We start from the raw sequence: 15,652 nt of genomic DNA, 5'->3' as shown, positions 1-15,652 counted from the left end.
CTGTGCCAGTCCTGCTGTGCCCCAGGCACTGGGGGCTGGCCTTTCCCCTCACCCCCCCACTCTAAACCGGTCTGTCCAGCTATCCCAAGGGGGAGAACCTTCCCACCCCACCTTAGACACCCCAAGAAAGCCAGAGACCAGGTGCCTGGGTGTGAACAGGGGAGTATGATTTACTTGTTAAAGGGAAGGACAAGGAGGTTGGCAGTGTCAACAGGTGTCAAGAGGCAGGGGGGGCACTCTTATGCTCAGGCGACCTCACCCACCTCGGGGTGCTTCTGCCGCAGGTGTTTGTCCAGGGTAGCACGCAGGCCAAAGGGCACACAGCAGTGTGGACACTCAAAGCGGGTGCTACCAGGCCCTAGGCCATGCATGCGGCGGTGACGGTTGAGCTTGCTGCTTTGGGCACAGGCATAGGGACACTGGTCACAGGTGTAGGGACGCTCGCCAGTGTGTGAGCGACGGTGCACGGTCAGGTTGCTGCTGTTGGTGAAGTGTTTCCCGCAGAACTCACAGCTGCCCCCTGGCCCACGGCTCTTGCCAGCAGATTTGGGGGTCTTCTTATGGCTCTTTGCAGGATCAGTTCTCTGTTCTTTGGCAACAGCTCCCCAATCACCCCCACTTGGGCCTGCCTGAGCCCCACTGCCAGGAGCCCCAGGTTCCTGAACACCTGCAGTAGCTGCGGCTCCAGCCCCCTCACCACTGCTGCACCGGAGGGTGCTGGCTGGGGCAGCAGCGTGGGCAGCTGGCTCTGGAGGGGCTGCAGAAGCCTGATCCTGGCTAGCATCAGCCAAGGAGGGACTCTGGGACAGCTGCCGGTGGGTCTTCTTATGGCGGTTGAGCTTGCTGCTCTGGGCGCAGGCATAAGGACACTGGTCACAGGTGTATGGACGCTCACCTGTGTGTGAGCGCATGTGCACCTTGAGATTGCTGAAGGAGCTGAGGGTCTTCTTGCACACTGAGCAGGTGGGGCTCCGCCGGGTGAGGCTACTCACACGGGAAACCTTGGCCTCAGCTGCTGGCCCTACCACTGCTGACACGGCTGCAGCCACCTCAGCCAGGCCTAGCAGGGGGGCCTCTGGGGCCTCCGATTCCGTCTGGTAGATGGATAGTCCGTGATCCCACTGGGCATGACGCAGCAATTTCCAGGCCCCTGTGAACTGTCTGCCGCAGCGGAGACAGCTCAAAGCCTTCACCTCCTTGGGTTCTGGAGAAGAGAAGGAGGAGAAGGGTGTCAGTGCTGGTGGATACAAGGATTATAGGTCACAGTGGCCAGCTAGACCCCTTCATGGGAAAGGCTCTACTCCAGGCACAAGAACTCTGCAGTAAGAACAGATGGAAGACCCCCACCCCCAGGAAGCTCCTTAAGTAAGGAAAATCTCTAGTGAGCGCTAAGTACACCAGGATTGGGTAATTGAAATTTATTTTTTGTGTTGCTGGGGATGGAACCCAGGGCCTCATGCATACAAAGGCAAGTGCTCTAGCACCAAGCTGCATCTCCAGCAAGATGAAAAAGGTAAAAACTTCAGTCAGAGTGAAGGATGGAGGGGAATGTTGTATGGGATACAGGGTTAGGACAGCCTTATTGAAGAGGTCACTAGGGTCTACAGGTGTAGCTCAGTGAGAGTGCACTTGCCTAGCATTCCCAAGGTCCTGGGTTCCATCCCAGCACCCGAGGGAAAAAAAGGTGACCAAATTCAGTGAACATTTCTATGTGCTAGGTGCTGGGCTCAGCTCACTCAAAACTTTCCTTCAGGACAGGAAACGACCTCTAAAATAGACATTGCCCCCAATGTCACACAGCTTGGAAAGGGTGGAACTAGGATTTTAATCAGAAATCTGGGCAGTGGGGTCAGGGGTGGAAAACCGTTTTTTTTTTTTTTTTTTTTTAAAGACTTGATTTAATAATAACAGTTCTTGATTACTAAGGGGGCTTCTCTGTTCCAGGCTCCATGCTTAGGGTTCCGTCCCATGGATGAGGGGATGGAACCTGCCTGTCCATTGCATGGACCCCTGTAAGGTTTTCTCTAGACCCACTGGGTATTATCAAGTGGACACTTTCTAGATGTACAGTTTTGGATGGGGTGGCCTTTCTGGACCAGTGTTAAAGTCAACAGCAGAGACTTGGGAGGCTCAGCCTGACTGGAGTCAAATTCAGACTTCTCTGCTAACTGGATGAGTGATCTTGAGCTAGACATACCCTCTATGAGCCTGTTTCTTCAGCTACTAAATGTGGGGATCCTAGGGATTCCCTCCCTTCCAGGGTTTTGTGACCTTAAATATGGGACAGTTGAGAGCTTTGGTCCATACAGGCCCTCAAACATTAATCCAGCCTAGGATATCAAGGTGCCCACAATCAGGAGTCCAAGTATTATTCCAGGGAGTTCATGAGAGTCCTGCCCTCTCCCACTAAGCCACCCTCAGGCTGCAAACTAAAACCATCACAAAGCCCCACCTCCTCTCTCCCACCAGCCACTGTCTCAGGCCCAGCCCTGAATGTAATTCCACTTCCAAAGTCCAACTAGGACATTGGCTGAAGGCTATAAATTCATAGGTTTGAGTGAATCCCACAGCCACAAACTTAGGAATCCTCAGAGGGTGTTAATTCCCTCAAGAGAAGGACACTAGGTGTCTTGCCACTGGCTCAAACCAGGGGCTTCCCAGCCCGGATTACTGGGAGATTCCACCATGGCACCAAGAGAGAAGCCCCTTCCCTAGCTCTGAACAACTGTCCCAGCACCTTGATCAACAGTGATGAACAAATAGAAGGGAATGGCAAGCCTCCCCTTCCAGCTGGTCTCCAAGCCCCTCCCCCAGGCCACTGCCCTCCCAAGAGGTCCCTCTACTGCCACCCTGGTCCAGCCACCTGGCCAGTTATTTCGGTCCAAGGGGAAGGAGAAGTGAAACCAGATTGGGGGTGTGTGGCAAATCCCCAGGCCAGTTTTCTGGGGCTGGCCACACCCTGTGGGCCGCCCTCCTTCCCTGCCCAACCTCCGCCCCACCCCCTCCCACCTCTAGTCCCTGCCCTAGGACGGGCAGGCCCTGGCCACGCCTAGGCTGCGCCCGGTGGGGAGCGAGAAAAGGGAAGTAATGCTCAGTGCCCTGCTTGTCCACCTCAGCCCCTCTCCCGCAGGAAGCCGAGCCCTTGAACTTCAGAGGGAGACTGAGCCTGTCGTTACTCACCTGAGCCCAGGCAGGGGCTGGGGCCTCTGAAGAGCTGACAGCCCAACTTCTTATGGTCCATGAAGGCAGTGATAGCCTCCAACGGGAAGGTCTGCAGGCAGCGGCCGCAGGTCAACAGATCTGGGTGTTTGTCGGTCCAGGGCTGGCGGTCTGCAGGGAGGAAGCGGGTGGTGAGCGCGGGGTGGGGCCAGGATGGGGGCCGGGGGTTCCGAGGGAGAGGGGAAACCCGAAGGTCAGAAGGGGGCTGGGACCAGGACGCGGCTAAGGCGATGAGGCTGTCCCAGGGGCCCATGCACAGGGCAGGGGTCCCACTTGGGGGCCACAGATAAGGAGGGCTACCCCGGGAGCTCACCGGAAGGGTTCGGGGTCAGCGTCCACAGAGCCCACTGGTTCCGCACCCCGAGGGCGGGGAGGGTGGACCCGGCAGGCACGGAGCCGGGAGAGTAGCGGGGCTCGCCTCCGAACCGGCCCGGCGCCGACACCTCCCTTGGGGAGAAGGGCCCCGGCCCCAAGGCCTGCAGGGGCCGCACGTCTGGGTCGGGCTTCATTTCGATGACGAGGTCGGACATCTCCATCCCGTCGTCTGAGCTGGCGGCCGGCGCGGGGTCTACACGGCGGGGCGTGCTGCCGGCCTTGCGGCGGGACATGAGTCGCGGGCCGGGCGAGCGGGCGGCCTGGCGGCGGAGGACGCGCGGGCGCTGCACGCTCGGAGCGAGGCGCTCAGGTGAGTGGCTGCAGCGACCCGCCGCGAACTTTTACACGTGCTGGCCAGGCCGTGGCTCCGCCCACCGGGGGCGGAGCCTGACGGGAGAGGCCGGGGCGGCCCCGCCGGCCGCCAAACTCAATCCGCAGTCCCGACCCTCCGCTCTCGTCTTAGTGGCCAAATCCGATCATTCCGAGTTCTTCTGAGACTCAGAAATAGGTTTTACAGAGCCCATTTTCGGGCCGGTGAAACTGAGGCACGGGATGCCCCCACACACCCTTAGCGGGAAGGGGTCGGCCACCTTTCTTACCAGGCACTAATAATCTGGACTATTCCATTAAACGTATTGCGGGAAAAAAATAACTGGACACCATTTATTGAGTGCCTTCTGCGACCCGGCGCTGTTCTAAGGGCTGCAGATGCAGGAGTGAACAAAATCACAACTAACCCTGCCCTCTGGAGCTTATGTGGCGGGGGAGACACAGAACACAGACAACCTGCGTAAACTGCGGGGCACCGTCCGTGATGACAGGCGCCAAGGAGCAAAATAAAGCTAGGGATGGGGACAGGGTAACCCCGTGCCAGCAATTTTCTCCCCATGCCGGGGCAGAGTAGCGCGGAACTGAGGCCGAGGGAGGTGCGGGAGTCGGTCTGGGTATTCAGGAACGCTCCTGGGTGTAAGGCGGGGCGGAGAGGGATTGAGTTCTGTGAGAAAATGGGGCTCCACCACACGGGCCTTTGGTCCGTTTCATGTCTTTTGGTTTTCCTGAAACAAGCCCTGGACGGGTTTTGAGCTGAGGAGGATTGTAATCATGTACATCTACTTTTTTCCTAGGCCACTAAAATCAAATAGCCCAGCAGGTGTGGTCATGCACGCCTTTAATCCCAGCGGCTGGAGAGGTTGAGGCAGGAGGATCACAATTTTGAGGCCAGCTTCAAAAATTAGTAAGACCATGGACTGGGGATATAGCTTAGTTGGTAGAGTGCTTGCCTCATGTGCACAAGGCCCTGGGTTTGATCCCCCTCATTCCCCCCCCCCCCTCCACAAAAAGGCTTTTTCTCAACCTAAAAAATTAAAAGAACTTGGGCTGTGACTCAGCCAAAAATTGCCCCCAGGTTCAATCCTCAGTACCAAAAATAAAAACAAACAAACTACCTGCCCCTTCTTGGGCCCCTAGAACTTCTTTCCTCTAGCAATTCTATCTGCTGCTGTTTGAAGTGGCATTGACACTCTGCCCCACCCTCAATCCTTTCTGAGTTTTTTTTTCTTCCTGGCAGAGACCACGAGACAGTATAGAACTGTTGACTGCCCACCCCCCCCAACCTAAGGCATGCCCCCTGAGGTTAGGGCCAGGGTCTGTCCTACTACAGGTGTCCCTAGCCCAGCCCTGAGTGAATTCCTGATGCTGATCTCCTGGAGTTCCGCATATTGTCATTCAGGTCTCAGCTCAATTGTCCTCTCTAGAGCAGAAGGCCTCCCTGACCGCCTATCTAAAGTAGCCCCACCCTGCTGAAGGCCTTGCAAATTACCCTCGATGACCTCCATCTGTCCTAGTTCCTTTTTGGACCTCAGTTTCCCCAGTTCTCAAAACAATGTTAGAACCAGAGGGTTACCTGAAGTGGCCACCTCTGACCACCCAATGAAGCTCCCAACCCTGCCACACACTAATGCTGTGCCCCTTATTTTATTTCGTTTTGCAGTACTGGGGTTGAGCTCAGGAGTGCTTTACCACTGAAAGACATCCTCAACACTTTTTTATATTTTATGTTGAGACAGAATCTTGCTAAGTTTCTGAGACTGGCCTTGCAATCCTCCCTGCCTCAGCCTCTTGAGTCACTGGGATTATAAATGGGAGCCACTACTGGGCTGGGATTATTTCATTTTATTTTTGGCATCCAGTTATCACGTGTTGAAAGATCCCATTTATGTTTATGTATTTGCTCATTTATACTCTCTTCTATTTTTCCCGCCCCCTCTAGAATGCAAGTTGTGAGATGGCAAAGGGAGCCCCGGTCTGGTTCCGAGCAACTCTGCCTCATGATTCAGTCAGCAAGTACGAATTGACCTCCTTTTATGTGTCTGGCGTCTTTCCACAGATATTTGCAGAGCACGCGTGTGCCAGGCCCTGGGAAAGCCGAGGTACTCAGGATCCCTGCCCAAGTGGACATTAACGAGGGGAGGAAGCGAGTTCGGCCCGGGCCTAGAGCTGAGAGGTTCCGTTTCCTCATTCAGGGTCTCAGTTTTGTAAACCTGGCCAGCAGGGAGAGCTGGAGGACAAAATGACCCTCTCTCGTCCATCCCAGCTGCTGTCCTTTAAGCCTATTTCCCCGTCCGCGGCTGCAGATAGCACGATTTCAAGGTTGCCACGGGGGAGGTGGCGTTGCCCCGGGAAGTGCGGGGTAGGAGCGTGTCGGTGCCGCGGGCGGGGGCCAAACGCTAAGCTCTGCCCTTGACCCAGCCGCGGGGAAGACTTTCCCTCTACGAGCCTCAGTTTCGTGCTCCGTAAAATGGGCATCCCAGACGCCCCCAACTAACAGGCTGGCCGGTCAAGGTGCCGGCGGGGCGGTGACCAGGGCGGTGCCCGGAGCCAAGCCTCCCTGCCGGCCGCGACCACGTGGGGCGGCGGCGGCGGCGGCGGCGGCGGCAGCGGCGCGGGCGGAACCCAGGCTCGGAGGCTTGCGGTCCGCCCGGGCCTCTGCAGCGGGGGCCCCGGCGGAAGTGTGGGCGCCAGAAGCTGTGGACCTGGGTGAGTACGGGTGGCGGTGGGGAATCAAGGGCAGGTTCCCGGCCCCGGGAAGGCCCGGAGTGGCGGGAAGAGGCGGATCGCGCCGGCCGCAGGTGGCGGAGGGGCAGGCGGAGTGCTGTCCCTCGGGGAAGTAAGGAGGACCTGGATGATAACAGTAGCAACGATGGCAGTCGGGAGACCCCCGTCTTCCCCTGGGTGGAATCACGGGTTTCTTGGGAGCCTGGAGGTGGGAGGAACGTCCAGCCCAACGCCCAGGGCGTGGTGGGAAGTGGACGCCTGGGGGCCGGGAGGACCTACTTAGTATAAGAAAAGGAGAGCCATTAGTGGCCCGGAGGAATTGAAAGAAAACTGACCTGCCCCCAGGGGCGGAGGAGAGGCGTGTTTAGGGTTCGTACCTGCTCAGGTGGCCCCATTTAACAAATTTGCCTCAAGACAGGGCATCCCAAGGTATGTGCCTGGTCACGTCTGTTCTCTGCTCAGTTGGGTCCTGCCCTTGGCTGTTAACCTGTTAACTCAGCTGGTTCCCTACCCTGGCAGCTGCAAAGGGTTGGCCCAATGTTGCTTGTCCACTGAGCTCCTCCTTTCTCATTTTCTTAAAGCGTGCCCTGAGGCCCCAAGCAGGGAGATCAATGAATCCCCTTCCTCTGCCTGGACCTAAATGATGAGATCTAGTCTAAAGGGTTGGTTTTTCAAGCGGTGGCAAATGACTTTGGACATTTTTCCTGAAACCTTTGGGCAGGAAATCCCTGCCCCCGCCCCCCCCCCCCAATTGGATTGAGATGATAAAGGCCTCTAGGGCCTGGTACCAGGGAGAATGGATTAGCCCGCCCTGGCCTTTCTTGGACATGCTGTGTAAGGTTTCTCAAACCTGTTTCTTATCAGGTCACACCTTGGCTCCAAAACCCTCAAGGGCTTCCCCTGGACTGTGGAAAACGTTTGTCCTTGTCATAGGGTAGGGTGAGGGCCCCTGCTCCATTGGCTGTAGGCCCTGTTGGCTCCCTTGCCTGCCACTCTGCAACCTGTATCAGGTAATGATTCAACATCTTCCAACTTCATTTGTACTTTAGGAAAGTGACAAGTCCCTCCACTGGCCCTTCCTTCATTTCGTTTTTTTTTTTTAACATTTATTTTTTAGTTGTAGATGGACATGATACCTTTATTTTTTAAATTTTATTTTTTATGTGGTGCTGAGGATTGAACCCAGTGCCTCATGCATACTAGGCAAAGGCTCCACCTCTGAGTCACAACCCCAGCCCTTATTTATTTATTTTTTTAATAGGCTTTAACATAATTTTTTAGCTGGTGGTGTGGGCCCGATATCCCATCTACTCTGGAGGCTGAAGCAGGAGGATTGAAAGTTCAAGGCTAGCCTGGGCAGTTTAGGAAGAGCCTGTTTTAAAAAAAAAAAAAATGGAGGCTGGGGCTGGGGATGTAGCTCAGTGATAGAGTGCCCCTGGGTTCAATCACAAATACCTGCATCCAACAAAGTAAAAACCCCCTAAAACAATGTGTTTGGCCACTTGCTTAATTCCCATCTGGGAGACCTCAGTGTTTATCTTTTTTTAATATTTATTTTTTAGTTTTAGGTGGACAAAATATCTTTATTTTTATGTGGTGCTGAGGATCAAACCCAGTGCCTCATGCATGCTAGGCAAGTACTCTACCACTGAACCACAACCCCAGTCCTGAGTGTTTATCTTAAAATACTTAAATGTTAACTTAGTTTGGAGAAAGGCCCTGGGGACTGGTGACAGTAGTCAGATAAGTTTTTTAAATGTAAATAGCCCTTAATCCCATTCCCCTCAGTCTCCTGCATCAGGAAAAAAAAAAAAATTGGTGTCTCCCTAGACCACCCTTTCTTTAGTTTACACTTTGCATCCTTCAAGGAGAGCTCGCAACCTTAAAAACATATCCATATCTGACCTCCTTTCCCCACCATCACTGTCCCCACCCTCTCCTAAACACTGACATTTACCTGGGCCATACAGTGACCTCACCTACTTCTCCCTGTGTCCCCAGTCTGTTCTTTGGGCAGCAGTGAAAACGTAGGCCAGATCCCTGTTTTTCCTACAAAGATTCAGAACCACTTTTGTGCTCCCATGTCTCTCAGAATTGAGGTCCAAATTATTTTTATTTTATTTAAAAAAATTTTTTGTTGTATATGGACATAATGTCTTTATATATTTTTACGGGGTGCTGAGGATCAAACCCAGTGCCTCACACATGCTAGCTACATCTCCATCCCTAAGGCCCCAATTTTTTTTTTTCATATCTTTATTTTGTTGGTTTGTTTTTATGTGGTGCAGAGGATCTAACTCCGTGCCTCACATGTGCAAGGCAAGCACTCTACCACTGAGCCACAACCCCAGCCCCTGAGGCCCAAATTCTTGTCACAACCCACAAGGCTCTCCATCCAACTGTCATCACCCTGTCTGCTCCACACTGACCTCCTGACTGTGCCTCAAGTGCACCATCAGGAGGCCACTATAGTGATGTGCCTTTGTGTTTGCTGTTGCCTCTAGCTGCAGTCCTTCCATAACCCTGCTCCCTGCATCTATCCCCTCCTCATTCAGGACCTTGCTCAGATATGTCCGCCCTTCCTGGACACCACTTTCTACCCCCTCCATTTGACTGGGTGTTGCCCCCTCTGGGCTCCTTCCTTCCCACTCTGCCCACTTTGGTCTGCCCTCTTGCCTGGGGATGAGATTGTGTACCCTACTGGATGTTAAGCCCATGGGGCAGGAATGGATTGGGCTGTTTGAGTCCCTAGATTTGTTCTCAAGACCCCCTAGCATGGGCTTGGCACAAGAGCAGGCACACTGATGATGGTATTGATCATATTGGATAAAGTGGATGGGTGAATCATTTTCTTTTAAGCATCTTGATTTGCTTTATTCTGTGATTCTAGAATCAGGCACTCTTCATTCCATAAAATCAAGTAAGTGTTCTCTGGGTGTATGAGTCTTTACGAGTTTTCAAAAAATATATACTGAATCCCCCCCTGCCCTACACCTGGTCAGCCAATCCCCATTAACCAGTGGGATGCAGTTGTGAAGTAATCAGACCTGTCACCCTCTCTGAGCCTTATGTTGGTGGGACAGGCAGCTTGTGGGCAGATAGATACACTCAGGCACTTTGTAACAGCATGTCCATCAGGATAGGAGTCCCCAAGGACTAAGCTGAGAAATTCCTAATGAGGCCGTCACTGGCATGACATTGCAGTGCAAATGTGACTCACATTCGTGATGGGGCTGGTGTGAACACTACCATAAGTCAGTGGCATAAAAGAATAGTACATGGGGCTGGGGTTGAGCGCAGTGGTAAAGCGCTTGCTGAGCATGTGTGAAGCACTGGGTTGACTCTCAGCACCGGTATAAACAAATAAATAAATAAAGGTCATCAATAACAAAAATTTTTAAAAAAGAAAGAATAGCACATACAATTATGGACAGTATGTAATATTTGATATTGACAATAAATAACCATGTTACTGTTGTGTGTATTTGTGATGCCATGTGTTTTATCACTAGAGTGCACTCTTATTTATTTATTTTTTTAAAGCAGCCTCTGTTCATGTGCTCTGAATCTCTATTGCATCAGGAGGCCACTATAGTGAGCGATGTATGCCACCTAAGTTTGTGCAGGTACACTATGATTTTCACACAGTGGTGGAATCCCATGCTTCTCAGGAGGTACTCCTGTTGTTAAGTGTACATATGGGACAGTAAATACATATTGTCGGGAGGTGGTAGTGCCAGTGTCATGTGCCTATAGTCCCCACTACTGGGGATGCTGAAGCAGGGGGATTTCTTGAGCCCAGGAGTTCAAAACCAGCCTGGGGCTGAGTACAGTGAGGTACGCCTGGAATCCTGGTGTCCCAGACTGAGGCAGGAGGATCACAAGTTCTAGGCCAGCTTCAGTAATTTAGCAATCTCAAAATTTAGAAAAGGGCTAGAGATGTAGCACAGTAGTAAAGTGCCCCTGGGTTCAATCCCTAATGCCACACACACAGAAAAAGGTTAAAAAAAAAAAAAAAAAAAAACCAGAGTGAAGGGTATACTATTTTTTCCTGCTTGTAGAAATGATATTTGAGCAGCAAAAAGTGAGCTATGCTTCTGGAAATATATGATCTCCTATGTGAAAGAGGGTTCCAGGCAATAATAATGGCAGGTGCAAAGTCCCTTGGGCTTTGGTTGGATTGAGGTTGGCATACACCTGGAACAGAGGGTAGTGGGGTGGGAGATGAGGTCAGAGAGGCGACAGGCCTTATAGCTTCTGTAATGGTGTGGGCTCTTGCCCTGGTTAAGGTGGCTCCCGGACTTAGTTGTAACAGCATCCCTCTGACAGCCAAGGTGGGGAATGTACTGGGGTGACAGTAGAGACCCAGGAGCCCAGTGGGGAGGTCTCTGTGATTGCCTGATGGGAGGTGATGGTGGCTGGACCCAGGAAAAGGGCAGAGTAGTGGTGGGGAGAAGCTGTGGATTCTGGATGGCTTTCAACTTGAAACCCAAGCTTTGCTAATAGAATCAAAGTGGCTTCGAGAAAGTGAGGCATCTGGGGATGGTCTCCCTGGCTCTCTGGACAGTCACCACCCTCCCACTCACACTTCTCCCCACTACCCTAGTCTTTTTTTTTTTTCTTTTCTTTTTTAGGTGCTAGGGTGGAACCCAGGGCCTTACACATGCTAGACAAGGGCTTTGCCACTGAGCCAATCCCAGCTCAAGGTCTTCATCTTTTTTTGGGGTACTGGGGATTGAACCCGGGGACTTTTTACCACTGAGCTACATCCCCAGCCCTTTTGTTTTACTGTGAGACAGGGTCTCACTAAATTGTCCAGGCTGGCCTTGAATTTGTGATCCTCCTGCCTTGGCCTCCAGTAGCTGAGGTTACAGGTGTGCACCTTCATACTGAGCATTTTTTTCTTTCCTCATTTAGTTTTGTGGCACTGGGGCTTGAACCCGGAGCCTTGCGCATTCCAGGAAAGCGCTCTACCACTGAGCCACATCCCTAGTCTAGAAAAGCTTTTTTTTTGTACCAGGGATTAAACCTAAGGATGCTTAACTACTGAGCCACATTCCCAGCCCTTTTAAAAATATTTGGGTGTATGAATCTTTACAAGTCTTCAAAAAATATTTACTGAATAATCCCTCCTACCTTACACCTGGTCAGCCAGTCCCCATTAACTAGTGGGATGCAGTTGTGAAGTATTCAGACCTGTCACCGCCTCTGAGCTTTAGGTTGGTGGGACAGGCAACTTGTGGGTAGATAGGTACACTCAGGCGCTTTGTATAACAGTGAGAGAAAGGGTCTCACTGAGTTGCTCAGGGCCTCACTAAGTTGCTGAGGCTGATTTTGAATTTGTGATCCTCCTGCCTCAGCCTCCTGAGCCACTGGGATTATAGCTTTGTGCCACCACACCTGGCAGCAAAACAATTTTTTAGTAGACTTTTTTTTTTTTTTTTAGTTGAAGATGGACACAATACCTTTATTGCTATTTATTTTAATTTAGTTGTCAATGGGTCTTTATTTTATTTATTTACTTGTGGTGCTGAGAATCGAACCCAGTGCCTCACACATGCTAGGCAAGCACTTTACCACTGAGCCACAAACCCAACCCAATATAACATTTTTGATGCATGAAAATTATATAAACTTAGAATCATTGGAATCACCTCCCCCTGGGGTACTGGGTGCCCAGTCCTTGTCAGTCTCCTCCGTCAGTCACTAGGTTTTTGAGGGCAAGGGACTAAACTACAGATGAGCCTCTGTCCTCCTCTCAGTCTCCTGCTCACAAAGCCAGTGTTGTTCTACATGCATTTACCATCGTGGCAGCAGCACTTAACGTGTCCCCGGCCTGAGCAGAACACCGTACTTGGGTTCGGTCATTTGGTCCCCATGCTAACTCTAAGGGAAGTCCCTGCTTACAGACGGGGAGACCAAGGCCTAGAACCATGAAGCAGTTTCCCGGCCCCATCTGCAGGAGCCTGTTAAATCCTGATAAGGGTGCAGGAGGCATCAGTCCTGTCTCCATGATCATTCTTATTATTTACTTGCTGTGCAAGGGATGGAGCCCAGGGCCTCGCATAAGCCAGGCAAGGCTTTACCACTGAGCTGTATCCCCAGCCGGGACTGTCTCTGGACTGAGGTCATGCGCCAAGCCTGGTGGGAAGGTGTTTCCACCCTCACTAGAGGGGGAGCAGGACTTGCTGAGCCTGGTCTTTGGGCCACGGTGGGAACAGCAAGGTGGCTGCTTTGAAGCCACCTGAGGGAAAGAACATCCAAGCAGAGACAGGAGGAGACCCTGTGGGCAGCCAGGCTTTGTGCCCAAGGACCAGTGAGGAGGCCAGTGGCAGTGGGGACAACAAGAGTGGCGCCCACTGAGCTGGCAGGGCCTTGTGGGCTGTGGCTTTGGCTTTGAGAAAGAAGCTGGTGGAGGGCGGGAGCGGAGAGGATGTGAGCTGCCTGGCGTGTTAACAGGGTGCTTTGGCCAAGTGGGGGGGCGCAGCTGTGGGGGATGAAGATGAATCAGGGAGGAGCCGACTGTGGTAGTCTAGGCGAGAAGTGACTGGGGTGGCATCGGGATAGAGGCAGAGGAGGGGTTGAGAAGGGGGAGGGTGTGATGAACATAATATAGTTTTATAAGCCTTTGTCTTTTATGACCTTGACTTTGTTTGTTTTTAGTCCAGACTAGTTTTGTTGGTTTGTTATAAAATGTTTCTCAATTTGAGTTTGGTAATCCATTTTTGGAATGAATACCAGAGATGTGGTTCTGTCCTTGGTGTCATTACTGGAGCTGTTGGCTTCAGTCGCCAGGTAAAGGGGGTGTCTGTCAGGTATCTCCACTATGAAGTTACTGCTTTCCCTTTACAGAGAATAAAGATCTTAGGAGGAGGTACTTTAAGACAACGCAGATATTCTATTCCTCATCAAACTTTAATCCATAAATCTTCACATCCATTGATGATTTTTCCAACACATTGTTCCTCTTACACTCATTACTTGACGTTCTGTAGTAAGGAAGACCTTTCCTGTCTCCCCCTTTATTCGTTCATTTATAATTATTATGGACTCTGGTTTCTGTTTCTTCCAGTAGTTGTGGTCTGTAACTATCATTATGTTCAAGTTCAAGTCCTTCCAGATTTGGCCAGCAGGGGCCCTTTCCAGCTGGCTCCTGCACAGGCAGGAATCTTTTTGGAAGCAGGATTTCCTGATGGACTGGGTGGTTTGTGTGTATGAAAGAGAAGGCTGAGGGCCATTATTCTGGCAAATATTTATTGCCTAGAACTGGGATAAAGTTTTGATAAAAGCAGATCAAAGTCCCTTCCTTCGTGGGGCTTATGTTTCTGTGCTGTGACACTTTGATTCTGGCCCAAGTCACTGGGGGAATGGTGGTGCCATTTCCCAGGAGGCGGAGAGCTAGGGGATACTGGCCCAGGTTTTAGGAGAGTCAATGTTTTAGACAGGTTGAGATGCCTGGAAGAACAGTGTCTGCCCCCCTCTTCAAGCCCTGCACCCCCACTTAATGGCTTCCCTGTTCTTCACTCAACAGCCAGCATAATGCAGACTCCATTGGCCATTCCTGTGCCTGTGCTCCGGCTCCCCCGGGGCCCCGACGGCTTGAGTCGTGGCTTTGCCCCTGATGGACGCAGGGCCCCTCTGAAGCGCGTAGCTACTGAAATCCAAGAGCGTCCCATCCTTCAAGAATCTCCAGAATCCCAGGAACAGCGGGCCCGAGCTGCCCTTCGGGAGCGCTACCTCCGCAGCCTGCTGGCCATGGTGGGTCGCCAGGTGAGCTTCACACTGCACGAGGGTGTGCATGTGACTGCCCACTTTGGAGCCACTGACCTGGATGTGGCCAACTTCTACGTGTCGCAGCTGCAGACTCCCATAGGTGTGCAGGCTGAGGCACTGCTTCGATGTAGTGACATTATTTCATACACCTTCAAGCTGTGAAGACAATATTGTGGTCACCCTTCTGCTGTGGGCTTAGCCACAGTATCGCAGGCCTCCAAGTGTTCCTGAGCCAGGCACTGTGGACCCCACAGAGTTCTGAGCTCCCTGGGAATTTTGAACCAAGCACCTCTGGATTTTTGAGGCCTCCAGGGTCTAGTTGTAAAAGTCTGCAACCCTAGGAATTCCAGATCTCGTTGAAAGGAATGCTCTACCTTGCAGAACTCTGGACTCTACAGAAATATGGGCCAGTGCCAGTTCCTGAAGACCCGGGTGGGAGGGTGGGGGCTGGAGAAAGATGAACTGCATTGGAGAGGTTGCAGAATTCAACCACCCTGAAGATAACGCCCCAAAGCTCCCCTCCTGCCAAATAACCAATTATCCCAGGAAAATTTGACTCCTGTTTTTCATTTTCTATGTACTCCATGGGGGATGGAGTCAAATTTAGGAGTTGTTAGAATGGTTATCCAAGGGCGGAATCCTGTGGGGCTGGATACAGATGGTGAGGAGCTTGGATAAAGGTGCAGGGATTGTGTCACCCCGGGTCCCAGGGATGGCTGGAGACCCCTGAATGGGGGCTCAGGACCTAATTTTGGGGTGGGCCCGATGGACCTTTATAAGGCGATGGGCATGGCTCTTATTGAGTCACTTGGTCCTGCACAGGTGCTCATGGCAAGCTGCAGATTTTGCTTTTCTGTTCTATACTGGGGGGGATGCTGTGATCTTGTGTGGTGGTGTCACTAAGAAGAGGCTGGAGATTAAAAGATAGCCTGAAGCTTTGACTTTCCTCTATTTGGCCTTTGACTTTCCTCCATTTGGTATGGCCATCCATGTCACCATCTTCACTCAGTCCCCTCTCACTAGAAATCTTTCAGCAGATGGAATTTTTTAAAAAGTTCCTGTCCTTTTAGTCCCTTCAAGTTCAGAAAGTAAGTGAAGCCTTCCAGTAAGTATAGAGGACTTTTTGTTTCCTTTTCGGTCTCAAGAAGGGCTGCTGCCAATGTACGGGACAAACAGATAACCTCTCTGCCACGTTCCGTTCACATCGCCACCGCTGGCGACTCCTAGCTCT

General features: G+C 52.0%; 2 protein-coding genes across 7 annotated transcripts; one reads left to right on the top strand and one right to left on the bottom strand.

Annotated features, from left to right (window-relative positions):
- Window positions 1-142: 142 nt before the first annotated feature.
- Window positions 143-3,878, bottom strand: Znf296 (zinc finger protein 296). The gene is made up of 3 exons (XM_027945815.3): window positions 3,533-3,878; window positions 3,181-3,330; window positions 143-1,204 (listed from the first exon to the last, which is right to left on the bottom strand). The coding sequence occupies exons 1-3, from the start codon at window positions 3,825-3,827 to the stop codon at window positions 246-248; spliced, it is 1,404 nt and encodes a 467-aa protein (XP_027801616.2). The 5' UTR covers window positions 3,828-3,878; the 3' UTR covers window positions 143-245.
- Gemin7 (gem nuclear organelle associated protein 7) lies at window positions 3,203-15,362 on the top strand. Of its 6 annotated transcripts, none has more exons than XM_027945816.3 (3): window positions 3,203-3,290; window positions 5,864-5,937; window positions 14,180-15,362. In XM_027945816.3, the coding sequence occupies exons 2-3, from the start codon at window positions 5,865-5,867 to the stop codon at window positions 14,581-14,583; spliced, it is 477 nt and encodes a 158-aa protein (XP_027801617.2). In that variant the 5' UTR covers window positions 3,203-3,290; window position 5,864; the 3' UTR covers window positions 14,584-15,362. The 6 variants fall into 6 exon arrangements, with proteins under 6 accessions (XP_027801617.2, XP_027801618.2, XP_027801621.2 ...); XM_027945817.2 differs by lacking the exon at window positions 3,203-3,290 and adding an exon at window positions 3,823-3,904; XM_027945819.2 differs by lacking the exons at window positions 3,203-3,290; window positions 5,864-5,937 and adding exons at window positions 6,544-6,630; window positions 7,513-7,658.
- Window positions 15,363-15,652: the final 290 nt, after the last annotated feature.

This window comes from Marmota flaviventris, chromosome 18, assembly GCF_047511675.1.
Source record: "Marmota flaviventris isolate mMarFla1 chromosome 18, mMarFla1.hap1, whole genome shotgun sequence".
In the NCBI taxonomy this organism is placed as follows: domain Eukaryota; kingdom Metazoa; phylum Chordata; class Mammalia; order Rodentia; family Sciuridae; genus Marmota; species Marmota flaviventris.
This window is presented reverse-complemented; position numbering and strand designations above follow the sequence as displayed.

Coding starts and splice junctions, on each gene's coding strand:
- Znf296 (XM_027945815.3), bottom strand. CDS start 3,827: ATGTCCCGCCGCAAGGCCGGCAGCACGCCCCGCCGTGTAGACCCCGCG. Junction 3,331..3,532: donor GCTGACCCCGAACCCTTCCG/GTGAGCTCCCGG, acceptor TCCTCCCTGCAG/ACCGCCAGCCCTGGACCGAC. Junction 1,205..3,180: donor CAGCCCCTGCCTGGGCTCAG/GTGAGTAACGAC, acceptor TCTCTTCTCCAG/AACCCAAGGAGGTGAAGGCT.
- Gemin7 (XM_027945816.3), top strand. CDS start 5,865: ATGCAAGTTGTGAGATGGCAAAGGGAGCCCCGGTCTGGTTCCGAGCAA. Junction 5,938..14,179: donor CCTCATGATTCAGTCAGCAA/GTACGAATTGAC, acceptor TTCACTCAACAG/CCAGCATAATGCAGACTCCA.